The sequence below is a fragment of the Tursiops truncatus genome, chromosome 2 (assembly GCF_011762595.2).
Source record: "Tursiops truncatus isolate mTurTru1 chromosome 2, mTurTru1.mat.Y, whole genome shotgun sequence".
Lineage (NCBI taxonomy): Eukaryota > Metazoa > Chordata > Mammalia > Artiodactyla > Delphinidae > Tursiops > Tursiops truncatus.
Genome location: NC_047035.1, coordinates 63,949,433 through 63,962,639, shown reverse-complemented (window position 1 = coordinate 63,962,639; position 13,207 = coordinate 63,949,433). Strand labels below are relative to the sequence as shown.

At 38.9% G+C, this 13,207-nt stretch overlaps 1 protein-coding gene across 3 annotated transcripts in view; it reads right to left on the bottom strand.

Annotated features, from left to right (window-relative positions):
• SNX6 (sorting nexin 6) overlaps positions 1-13,207 on the bottom strand; it is a 54,790-nt gene that overhangs the window by 22,173 nt on the left and 19,410 nt on the right. For all 3 annotated transcript variants that reach the window (XM_033851190.2, XM_033851192.2, XM_033851191.2), the window contains 2 exons: positions 8,816-8,911; positions 6,304-6,409 (listed from right to left, as the gene is read on the bottom strand). In XM_033851190.2, the coding sequence (XP_033707081.1) occupies positions 6,304-6,409; positions 8,816-8,911 (202 nt within the window). The remainder of the gene's footprint in view (positions 1-6,303; positions 6,410-8,815; positions 8,912-13,207) is intronic.

Here is a 13,207-nt window from a genome sequence, read left to right as displayed (position 1 = left end):
AAGAAAGGTTTTGTAAGCTATGATGAAGTTTGGACCTGATCTTGTGGGAATGGGTGTTATTAAACATTTTAAAATCCTAGTAGTGGTGCAATCAACCTGATAAGGATTTTAGATTAAAAAATTCTGCTGCCTTGAATAAAGACTAATAGTGGAGAGACACAGAAGGCACAGTGACCAACCAGGAAACTGCTGTGTCAGATGCTGAGGGTCAGGATCAAGGTAGTGGAAACATTAAGAGCAGAGAGGAACTAACAAAGCTGGAAGATATTTAGGAAATGTAACAGGTAAGATTTACAAACAGTAGACCTGAGGCAGGAGCTTGGGAAGCTAGATGAATGGTAGTACCACTACCCTTGGGTGCTAGGAAGCAAAGTACTCAACGTCAGCACAGTACTCCTCCTAGGGCTTGCCCCACAGGACAATGCCCTTGTTGAGAAAAGATTATAATTTCAGAAAAGGAATAGCATAGTGCAATGGTTAAGAGCATGGACCTGTAACCAAACTGTCCAATCCCAGCTTCCCAATTTACCAGCTGTATGACCTTGGGCATATCACTTAACCTGCCTGTGCCTCAGTTTCCTCATCTGGAAATAGGGATAATAATGGTACCCAATTCACATAATTATTTGGAGAACTAAATGAGTTAGTAAACATTACTATAAACTTGGCACATAGTGTATACAGTACTATACAAATGTTTGCTATCATTAATGAAATCCTAGACAGGCCTACTTTGTATTCCCACTTATACTAGTAGTATTTTTACCAGGCTTTTATGTGTTTATCCCCTAACAAAACAGTAATGCTTACATTATACTTTCTTATTTTGCACAAAATTACATTCAACTGATATGGCTGAAATTTGGTGACTACTTACTTATTACTCAAATCTTCTATCCTGATATCTTTTATAAAGAAACTTCAAGTACAAACTTCAGACTATGAACAGTAACTTATATATAAGACTCTTCACTACACTCTAACAAGTTAAAAAAAAAAAAAAACTCAAAAATCACTTAAAGGTTGGTTTATTGACAGGTAGGAATCAAAAATGGTTTCTGTGTTTAATATTGAATACATTAATAGTTTATGCTTAGGCTGACCCTGAAATTATTTTTTGGAGCAAGAAATTCCTGTATTCTAACTAACATTAGGCTTTGAGAACACTACCCTCTTTAGTTATTACAGCATTATGTGATCACGAAAAATATACAAACTGTCCTGATTTTATAAATCACAGTGACTTATAAAATTATTAAGTTGAAAAGCTTAATTTTTCATAATCCAGGCTAAGTTCATTAATTATGAAAAAATAGTTTTTACTTTATAATTTTGTAAAATTTTATTACAGTTGACCCTTGAACAATGCAGGGGTTACAGGTGCCAACCCTCCCCGCAGTGAAAAATCCCTGTTTAACTTTATAGTTGCCCCTGTATCCACAGTTCTGCACCTGCAGATTCAACCAACCTCAGACCGTGTAGTACTTTTACAATACTACATATTTACTGAAGAAAAATCCATATATAAATGGACTCACATAGCTCAAACCTGTGTTGTTCAAGGGTCCACTATATCTGTAAGATAATTAATTATATGTAACAGTCGTATTTTTTTTTTTTTTTTTTTTTTGCGGTACGCGGGCCTCTCACTGTTGTGGCCTCTCCCGTTGCAGAGCACAGGCTCCGGACGCGCAGGCTCAGCGGCCATGGCTCACGGGCCCAGTCACTCCACAGCATGTGGGATCTTCCCAGACCGGGGCATGAACCCATGTCCCCTGCATCGGCAGGTGGACTCTCAACTACTGCGCCACCAGGGAAGCCCAACAGTCGTATTTTTGTAAAGCAGGATCACTATCATCTCCCCTAAAACACCATTCCACTTGGTCAAATAAACAGAATCAGTAAGAATCACTAATATTCTGTTTTCTTAACAGATGATTCCTATAGTTCTTTATACTTCCATGGCACTAATATACACCTCTATGACAGGATTAATTACAATATATTGTAATTTTTTGCTTTTAGTGTTTATCTCACCTGCAAAATTATTAATTCCTTAATGGCAAAGACTGTTATTTTCTTCATCTTGAAATCATCAATGTCTAACATGATGGTTGGCACATAATAGATATGCCAATGTTTATGAATTAAATAACTTTTTAAGAAATTTAAAAAGTATATATAGTAGGCTTCCATTTTTAAATCAACAAATCTAAACTTAAAGGTATTCCTAATTATTACAATCAACACTAGTATGTACCATTTCGTATTTACAAAGTTTTTCTTTTTTTGGGGAAGGGGGTGTGCCTACAGGCTGGGGCCAGGGCCTAGTGGGGGTGGGTGGAGTGTGGGGTTTCCTAGGAAGGCACACAGGGTGCCGCTGGAGCCCTCACGGTGCACTGTGTGACTCTGGGTGTGTGTGGGGAGTAGGGAGTAGTGTGCGTCCTGATGGAGGGGCCAGGAGAGGATGGGTTGGGACAAAGTTTTTCTTAACAGAGGAGTGAAAGTATGAGATATTTTATCCTTAATGCCATTTTATAAACAAGGAAACCAACACAAGACTAATTATGTGAACTGCCCAAGGCTCTAAAGCAAATCAGTAATGAATTTAGGAAGGAATTCAAGTTTCCCACACTTTGACTATATAGTTCTTAACTACTGAACAGGCAACTAAGAACTACTACTTCATTAGAATGAATCTGCAAATCACAAAGATATAGGAAAATAAAATACAAAAAGAACTCTTAACTCTCTCAAAAGAATGACACAAGAATAGAAGTTACCAGGCCTGAGACTTCTTTACTTCCTCCTTTCTATTAGAGTACGTAACAATACCCCAAAACGGAGGTTCGTACTTCTAGGTACCTACTGACCTGTCTGTATATCAGAGGCTCTGAAACTTTTTGGTTTTAGGACTCCTTTACACTCTTAGAAATTACTGAAGACCCTAAAGAGCTTTTGTTTATGCGGGTTACATCTATCAATATGTACTGTATTTTTAAAAAAGTAAAACAAAAATTTTAAATATTTACTATTTTGAAATAACAGTATTAAAACCATTAATATGTTTTGGTTTTTTTTTTTGGCCATGGGGCATGTGGGATCTTAGTTCGCCGACCAGGGATAGAACCCGTGCCCCCTGCATTGGAAGCACGGAGTCCTAACCACTGGACTGCTAGGGAAGTCCCATAAACCATTATAAGTTAACATAACATTTTAAATGAAAATAACTATTTATATATTTTAAAATTAGTGAGCACAGTGACACTGTTAAGAGTTTTGCCAATCTCTTTTGCGTCTGGATTAATAGAATAGCTCCATTCTCTTATCTGCTCTGCATTCACTCTACTGTGATATGTTGTTTTTGTTCAAGTATCGGGAGAAAATCTAGCCTCAAACAGATGTGTCGTTGGAAAAGGAGGAGGCATTTTACTAATATTTTCAGAAAATTGTGGATACTCTACTCAACAAGCAGTTTAAGTTTAAGGGTTAGTTCCTGTGGGGAATCTAAAATCCTATCAATGAACTTTGTGTACTCTATTACATTAAATCTAATGATATAAGTGATATTTACCCCAAGAATATAAGGTTGGTTTAATATCTGAAAATCAATCAACATCATTAACCATATTAATAGACTAAAAAAGAAAAACCATATGGTTATCTCAATTGTTGCAAAAAGAGCATCTGACAAAATCCAACATTCATTCCTGACTTGAAAGGCATCTAGGAAAAATCTACACCTATTATCATAATTAACGGCTTAAGACTGATGCTTTCCCCATAAGAAACAAGGCCAAGTTGCTTGCCTTCACCACTTCCATCAACACTGTACTGGAGGGTATAGCTATAGTATAATGGGGCAAGGAAAAGAAATAAACAGCATTCAAATTGGAAAGGAAGAAGTGTAACTGTTTTTATTAGCAGATGATCGTCTATGTAGAAAATCCTAAGGAATCTACAAAATAGTTAATAAAGCTAAAAATTGAGTTGATCTAGTAAGGTTGCAACCTATTAGCTCAACACTGAAAATACAATGTATCTCTATATATTGGCAAAGAACAACTGGAGACTGAAATGTAAAAAACACAACATTTACAATAGCATCAAAAAATAATTAGGGATCTAACTAAAGATGTATAAGATCTGTACAAAGGAAACTATAAAACATTGCTGAGAGAAGACCTAATTAAATGGAGATATATACCATGTTCATGTATCAGAAGAACCAATAGTGTTAAGATGTCAATCCTCCCCAAATTAATCTACAGATTCTATACAATCCCAATCAAAATCCCAGCAGGCGTTTTTGTAGAAAGTGACAAACTGATTCTAAAATCCATATGAAAATGTAAAGAAATCAGAGGGGCCAAAATGACTTTGATAAAGAAGAATAAAGTTGGAGGACTTATACAAGAAAAGATGTTCAATATCATCAATCATTGGGAAATGCAAATTAAAACCACACTGGCCTAGCAGAATGGATAAAATTTAAAAGACTGATTATCTTTATTGGCAAGGGTGTGAAGCAACTGGAACTCTCGTTCACAGCTGGTAGGAATGTAAAGTGATACAATCATTTTGGAAAAAAGTTAAAAAAAAAAATTAATTATACACTTACACTTGACCCAGCCATTCTACTTCTAGGTATTACCCAAGAGAAATGAAAGCATATGTCCATACAAAGACTTACATACAGATGGTTTATGTCAGCTTTATTTCAAACGGCCAAAAGCCAGCAACAACCCAAATGTCCACCAACAGCTGAATGGATAAACAACTGTGGTATAGCCATACAATGGAATACTACTCAGCAATAAAAAGAATGAACTATTGATACATACAACATGGATGAATCTCAAAATAATTTTGTTGAATTTCAAAGCCAGACCATAAAGAGTACATACTGTATGATTCCATTTATATACAACTCTAGAAAATGCAAGCTAATCTACAGACAGAAAGCAGATCAGCGGTGGTCTGGGGACAGGCGCAGGAGGGAGCGATTACAAAGGGCCACAAGGAAACTTCTGGTGGTGATGGATATGTTCATTATGTTGACTGTGGTGATGATATCATACATATGTCAAAACTTATCCAACTGTACACTTTGAACATTGCAGCTTATTGATATCAATTATATCTCAATATAAAGCTGTTAAAAAAAGCCCATTTTAATCTATCTTGTACTTTAAATAGATCTTTTACATACATAATTTTGATCATTAAGGAAATACTAGTTCAATGAATCACACAGATCTTCCAAATGTTGACACACTTCAGTATATAATATCAAAAATATCACACTAATATTATCATCAATCTCCTCACATTAAGTCTTTAATTATTGAAAAGCAAGCTCATGGTGACTGATACAAGTTTTCCAAAATTCTAATTATTGCTGGAAAGCCTGACCTTTATCATTGTCAACAAACACTGTCAGCTGCTTTCCATGAAGTGTCAGGCCCATTTAATTAATTTTTAATAAAATGTCTACCAAATACTCAAGTTTCAATAATCACAGTTTGTCAGTTGTTCTTTATAGTAAAAATGGTATTTTATGAAAAAAAGCAGCTAGTTCAGTTGCAATTCATTCACTAAAATGCTTTTCTAGAGAGAACCATCATACATCCATATGCAAAGTGCTTTATGCATACCTCCCATTTCATCACTCAGAATATTAAAAAAAGTATACTCAAGGGAGGAGACTTTCCACAAGTAATAAGTTTCACTGCTTCATCAAGGACATTCTTTTTTTTTTAATTTAAATTTAATTTTTATTTTATACTGAAGTATAGTTGATTTACAATATTGTGTTAGTTGCAAGTATACAGCAAAGTGATTAGTTACACATATACATGTATCCATTCTTTTTCAGATTCTTTTCCCCTGTAGGTTATTACAGAATACTGAATATAATAGTTCCCCTGTGCTATACCATCAAGGACATTCTTAAACGAAATTTTAAATTGCAAATGCGCTGTGGGAAAGAATACAAAGACTATTAGTTTGGTGCCACTGCCGTGATTTGTGCTAAAGCACCAGCAGTTTATCCACCACAGCGTTTGCAACATCGGTGTAAATGTCAACATGGTGAAAAAGACAAAAAGCATCATAGTTTTATTATGAAAGTAGTTTTGACCTCACAGACTTGCTTAAAAGGGCCTTAGGATCAAAGCTTCAGAGACCACAGTTTGAGAACCACTGCCCTATATCAAGACTTTTACAAACTATAAATAACATAATAACTTTATAAATATTCCATTAAACAATATAAACTTTAGCCACAGAGAAAAACCTTACTTTTGTGGGATCTTGTCATTCTATCAGATTTAGCAGATGCATCCTTAACTCGGTTATGATATTCTAAAAGGAATGTTCGTTCATGCTCAAAGAAATCATCTACATCCTATGGGATCAAAAGAAAATATGAGTTTTTTTCACTTACTTGCTTTAGTCTAACACATAAATCACTTTGTTATCCTTATAATCATAAAAGATCATCAGTAAAACAGCAGAGCTATCCTCTAATAATCAGACATTATGTATTGATTTCATCAACAAGTTCAGACTTTAAAAACATGTGTTTCTATCTATCAAGTAAGAAATCTTCTACAGTTTTGCAGCTGAAGGCGTAGAGCTCCCCATTATGCTTGAGACTCACGTGTTGTACTCAAATGTGTTCCTACTTGTGCTCCGCCTCTACAATCCTGTTCTCCAACAGATATACTTCTGCCAGTGGGAGTGATCATTTGCTTTTGAGAAAAAAGGGAAAGAAGCCTGGCAGACAAGTGAAAATCTGTTTCTCTTGGTCTGTTATGCATTCTATGGGCCGTTCCTGAATGCTGTTCCTGAATCCCTTAGTCATTAGGGCCCTCTTTGACTGCTTTAGGGAACCCGGCCAAACTAGCTATCTGGGAGCAATTTTCATATTAAACACTGTTTTCAATCTTTTCTGGAACAAAACTAGAAATACTTTAAAAGTAAAAACTATTAACAGTACTTTCCTCCCTTCTAAAACAGCAATTGTTTATTGAAAAAGCACCAGCTGAAATGATGTAATTTGAGACCGACATCAACAGTACACAGAAGCAGAAGTTAGTACTGATAAAATGTCATTTAAAATCTGCTAATTCATGTGTACCAGTTTTCTTAAATGTAAAAATGGAGCTAAACTAACTTGCAGAGCTGTAGTGAAGATTAATGAAATGTGGGATACCAAACACCACACTGTAAATGTTCAAAAAATGTCAGCTATTACTTCAATAAAATTATCAAAATCATAATCAATATAGTGGTTTATACTTAATGTTAAAAAACAATTCAGTGGGCTTCCCTGGTGGCGCAGTGGTTGAGAGTCCGCCTGCCGATGCAGGGGACATGAGTTCGTGCCCCGGTCCGGGAAGATCCCACATGCCGCGGAGCGGCTGGGCCCGTGAGCCATGGCCGCTGAGCCTGCGCGTCTGGAGCCTGTGCTCCGCAGCGGGAGAGGCCACAGCAGTGAGAGGCCCGCGTACCACAAAAAAAAAAAAAAAAAAAAAGAAAACAATTCAGGGACTTCCCCGGTGGTACAGTGGGTAAGACTTGGGGCCAGGGTTTGATCCCTGGTCAGGGATCTAGATCCCGCATGCATGCTGCAACTAAGAAGTCTGCATGCTGCAACTAAAGATCCCACATGCCACAGTGAAGATCCTGTGTGCTGCAACTAAGACCCAGCACAGCCTAAATAAATAAGAAAAAAAAAAAGAAAAAAGTTCAACATTAATTATAATTAATATCAAATAATTTAATATCAAATGACCTGTCTCTGCAAAATTAAAGTATAAATCAAATAGTACTTTACACCCAAGTTTTACTATAGATGTATTTATAAAAACAGGCAATGATGACAAAGCATTATTTATCTCTTATTAGTATTTACTTAATAATGTAATATAAACATTTTTCTCTTATATTTTAATGGTTAGAGTTTTCAGAAAAATCCATTTTTGTACCATTTTCAGAAATCATTAAGAAAAATTTAGGTGTTACCTTGGTAAATAATTAACTTTGTAAGTATATTTCACACATATCATCTCATTCAATCTTTCTAACAATCCTGTGAGCTAGGTGGCATTACTGACCAAATTTTGAAAATGGGAAAACTGAGGTTCAGAGAAAGAAAGTGACTTTTTCCAAGGTCCTGTAGCTACTATGAGACGAAACCAAAACCTCAACTGAGCTCTTCTAACTCCAAATCTGAACCCAGGTCTGCCCCTAACATTTGTAAGGCCAACTGGATAAGTGTACAAATGGAGGCAGACCCTCTGTGCCCCACCCTGTGACTCTGTAAGGCACCCAGAGGGACCTCACGTGCACGTGGCTGGACGTTCATTCCACCCTGCACACTGACCTTCTGCCCTGTGCCTTCCCTCTACTCCTTGACCACCTGTGGAGGACAGCCACCAGCAGCCCAGTCTACCCACTGGCAGATGAACTCAAGGAAAAAGCCCGTGCAGGACCTGAAAGAAGGCTTGGGATTTGGGCAAGGAAATATGGGATTCTAGATACCTGGAGGATGGTCTGGTTTGGAGGAAAGGGGCATGGGCTCTGGGTGGGCAAATCCACTTGGACCTGCAGACCTACTACCCCTTAGAGAAGGGAGCTCGTGAGGAACCCAGGGCGAGGGGCCCAGTTTCCCAGGCCTAAGAAGTCTACTATCCAAACTTCTCTTTTACTCTAATATAATCGTCCGCACATCTGAAATCTCAATCTATCTCCCTCTTAGAAGAAGTAAATTCTCAAACCAACACCTCTGTTAATTAAATAGTCTTACCTTTACTCCAGAAACAATTACTCCATCTGCTGATTTAACCATGTTTTTAAAGAAATCTTCAAGTTTCTCTTTTTTATTTTTCCCTCGCACACTCAACTGAAAGAAAGGTTAATTTAAGTTAGCATTTCTTTTAAGATTACAAATGAGAAGTTAATGCCTCCTTTATTCTCTGATATCAAAATGGCAATCTCAAAAGGACCCCGTTTTTAAACTTAATAAAGTGGCAATTTCATCACGTATATCAGTGACTTTCAAATTTGGGGACATTAAAGAGGAATCTGGCCTCACTCCCAAAGATTCAGGTTCAGCTGATTTACAATAAGGCCTAGCTTTCCCAAATTTTATAAGTATATTTGATAATTTTGTTGTAAGTAACCCTCTCATCATACTTTGTCAAACACTACTATATCATACAAAGTCAACTAAATATTAACTCAGGAAGGAGTTCCTTTGAACATGCACAATTTACTGGAGTACAATATACCATCATATGATTCTGTAAAAGCTCTGAAAATACGTTTTGAAAATTCTTCACTCCAAACCCATCCAAATATCATCTCCTCACCTGTTTTGGGGTCAGCAACTCATGATACAAAGGACACAAAAGATGACTCTGCCTGGCATGAATGGTATATCTAAAGGCAAAGGTGAGAAGCAGCTAGCTCTTTGACTTTACTACTTGCTGCACCAGGGACCCCATGAAGGAACATCCCATCTAATTTCCTTAATCTACTGCCATGGCTCCAATGCCCACCTTTACGTAAGTGACTCACAAATCTCTCTCACTACCCCTAAGCTCTTTCCTGAACCTTAGATCCTAATTCCAATTGCCTACATCATATCCTTACACAGAGATTCTGCTAACCCCACATTAGAAAAATCTTTTTTTTTTCTGCGGTACGCAGGCCTCTCACTGTTGTGGCCTCTCCCATTGCGGAGCACAGGCTCCGGACACGCAGGCTCAGCGGCCATGGCTCACGGGCCTAGCCGCTCCGCGGCATGTGGGATCTTCCCAGACCGGGGCACGAACCTGTGTCCCCTGCACCGGCAGGTGGATTCTCAACCACTGAGCCACCAGGGAAGCCCTAGAAAAATCTTAAAAGAGTACTCATTATAGTCTAATCTCCAAGTTTTCCCTCTTCCTGGTTCCCTATTCATGCACCGCCCCCTGCCCCATCCAACCAGTCTCTCAGATTCTCGTATGTTCCCTAAAGCCCCGTACCTTTCATTAAAAATCTTGAAGTAGGGCTTCCCTGGTGGCGCAGTGGTTGAGAATCTACCTGCCAATGCAGGGGACACGGGTTCGAACCCTGGTCTGGGAAGATCCCACATGCCGCAGAGCAACTAGGCCCGTGAGCCACAATTACTGAGCCTGCGTGTCTGGAGCCTGTGCCCCGCAACAAGAGAGGCCGCGACAGTGAAAGGCCCGCGCACCGCAATGAAGAGTGGCCCCCGCTCGCCGCAACTAGAGAAAGCCCTCGCACAGAAACGAAGACCCAACACAGCCAAAAATAAAAATAAATAAATAAAAATTAAAAAAAAAAATCTTGAAGTAATCTACAATTTCTTTCTTTCTTTCACAGCTCAAATTCTACCAGCAAATTTCTGAAATGTGTCCCTTTCCACTCCCACTGTCCTGTAGAAGTTCTCATTATCTCTTGCCTAGACTACTACATTGGACTACTAGTTATCCCTCATCTCTTCCACCCAATCCATTCTGCTGCTGTGATAACTTTCCAACATCACACTTTGGAAACTTAGTAAGTTTACAAAGTTTCATAATGTTCAGAGAATGAAGGCCAATCTCCTTAGCACGGTACTCAATACTTTGAAAAATCTGGTTCAACTTACCTTTCCACCTACCACTCTACCCCTAGAGAGCTTTATGTTCCAAACTGTTCTCAAAAGAAGCTCTGAGCTTTTAGGTTCCTCTGCATCTGAAATGATACCTCTTTCACCAAAAATTCTTTTTTCAAAAAAATTTTTGGCCATGCTGAACAGCTTGCGGGGTCTTAGTTCCCTGACCAGGATCGAACCTGGGCCCCTGGCATTGGAAGCTCGGAGTCCTAATCACTGGACCACCAGGGAATTCCCCCACCAAAAATTCTATTCAGACTTTAACATTCAAATTAAAAGGCATCTCTTCATGTAACCCTTTCAAATTCCCAGTTAGAATTCACTGCTCTATCTTAGGCCTCCCAAAGCACTCTAGGTTTTCTTTTTTTTTTTTTAACTGAATTTTTGATATTAATTATTTCACTAATTCACTCATTTAACAAACCATAATGCATGTATACTATAACCATGCACTGTTGCTGGGTGTTAGGAATATTAAGACGATTAAGAGGTGAGGTGGTCCCTATTCTTAAAGTAACTTATGGTGCAGAGGAGGACAGAAGAGAAGTAAACATATAATTACATATAGTGTGAGGAGTATAGTGTTAAAGATATCCATGGGGCACTAGGGGAGCACCCAAGGAACTTAATACAGACTGAGGGGTTGAGAAAGATAAGACTGGAGGTTGAATGACCAGTCAGGGACTGCTTCGAAAACCCAGGCAAAGATTATGCAAGTCAGGACTAATCTTTAGGTCTAGTGATGGAAGGATGCAGACACATTCCTAATATAGTAAAATAAAACAGAGAGAACTTGGTTACTACTGAATAGGCAGTAGGAATCCTGAGTAATTTTCACAGTGTAAGGGACTTGGGAGGTAGTGACACCTTCTTTGAGATATATAGAGAATACAAAAGGAGGCATGAATGTAAAGAAGAGTGCAGCTGAGGGTAAAATGCCAAGGGGACTCAGGGGTGATACAGATTCCTTCCTCCCTCCCTCCCTCCCTTTCGCTGTGCCACACAGCTTGCGGGATCTTAGTTCCCCAACCAGGGATTGAACCCGTGCCCCCTGCAGTGGAAGCGTAGAGTCCTAACCACTGGACCTCCAGGGAGTTCCCATCGATTTCTAACTTAAGAGCATATTAGAGTAGATGGAGCCACAGGAGTAGATGATATGACTTAGAATTTACAGAATTAGAAGTCTAGAGGAACTTTTAGACTTCTAGAGAACTCAGTGAGGAACCGTGGAAGAATCAGATTTAAATGAATGGATATATGGAGGATAAAGCCCATGAAAGAGACTGGGAAGTAGCTTTAGAGTTAAGATGAAAACACATCAAGAGACATTCCCATAGATCCACAAGTACATGGGAGCCAGCATAGCTAGAAAGATATCTTAGTCAACATGGAAAAGCATGATGTATTTCACCACATTAATAGAATAAAGGACAAAAACTGCATGATCACCTCAACAGATGTACTTTTTCATTATAAAACCACTCAAAAAAGTAGGAATAGAAAAGAACTTCTTTAAGCTGACGAATGGCCTCTATGAAAAAACCCACCGTTAACATCATACCTGACAGTGAAACAGTGAATGCTTTCTCCCTAAGATCAGGGACAAATCAAGGATGTCTGCTCTTGTCACTTCCATTTAATACTGTACTGGAGGTTCTAGTCAGGGCAGTCAGGCAAGCAAAGGAAAAAAAGGAATCGAGATTGGAAAGGAGAAAGTAAAAAAGAAAAGAAGCTATTCAATGAGTGTGGCCACCAAGGTGGTTGAAGGCTGCGGGGATGCAGGCGGCTCAGGGATTTGATTTCTGACTGGTGTCCCCCACTCTGTGAGCAAGGCCACTATCTGATCAAGAAGAATTACTGAAATCAGCTTTAATGGAAAATGGGAGAGACCTGTCTAAAGTCATAACCTTGTTATAAGGAACAGAGCAGGCACTCTAGGTGAGATGAGAAAGACAAAAGGGCTAATGACAGGGTCAAAGTGCAGGAGAGGTCAAGGGTCTAGATGCAGCAGTGAGTCAAAGAACTACTATAAGGGGAACAGGGAAAAAGGGAGCTGTGAGTACAGAAGGCTATGTTTGGAGTCTATAATATTAGGGTTTAAGAACTCAGAGGTGGGGCTTCCCTGGTGGCGCAGTGGTTAAGAATCCACCTGCCAATGCAGGGGACATGGGTTCGAGCCCTGGTCTGGGAAGATCCCACATGCCGCGGAGCAAATAAGCCCGAGTGCCACAACTCCTGAGCCTGTGCTCTAGAGGCTGCGAGCCACAACTGCTAAGCCCATGTGCCTAGAGCCCGTGCTCCACAACAAGAGAAGCCACCACAATGAGAAGCCCACGCACTGCAACGAAGAGTAGCCCCAGCTCGCCGCAACTAGAGAAAGCTTGCGTGCAGCAAGGAAGACCCAATTCAGCCCAAAATAAACAAATAAATTTATTTAAAAAAAAAGAAAGAAAAAAGAACTCAGAGGTGAGACAAGGTCCTGGGTGTGGTCACTGATGTGGCAGGAAGAAACGAATGAAGATTAGGGTGTTGAAT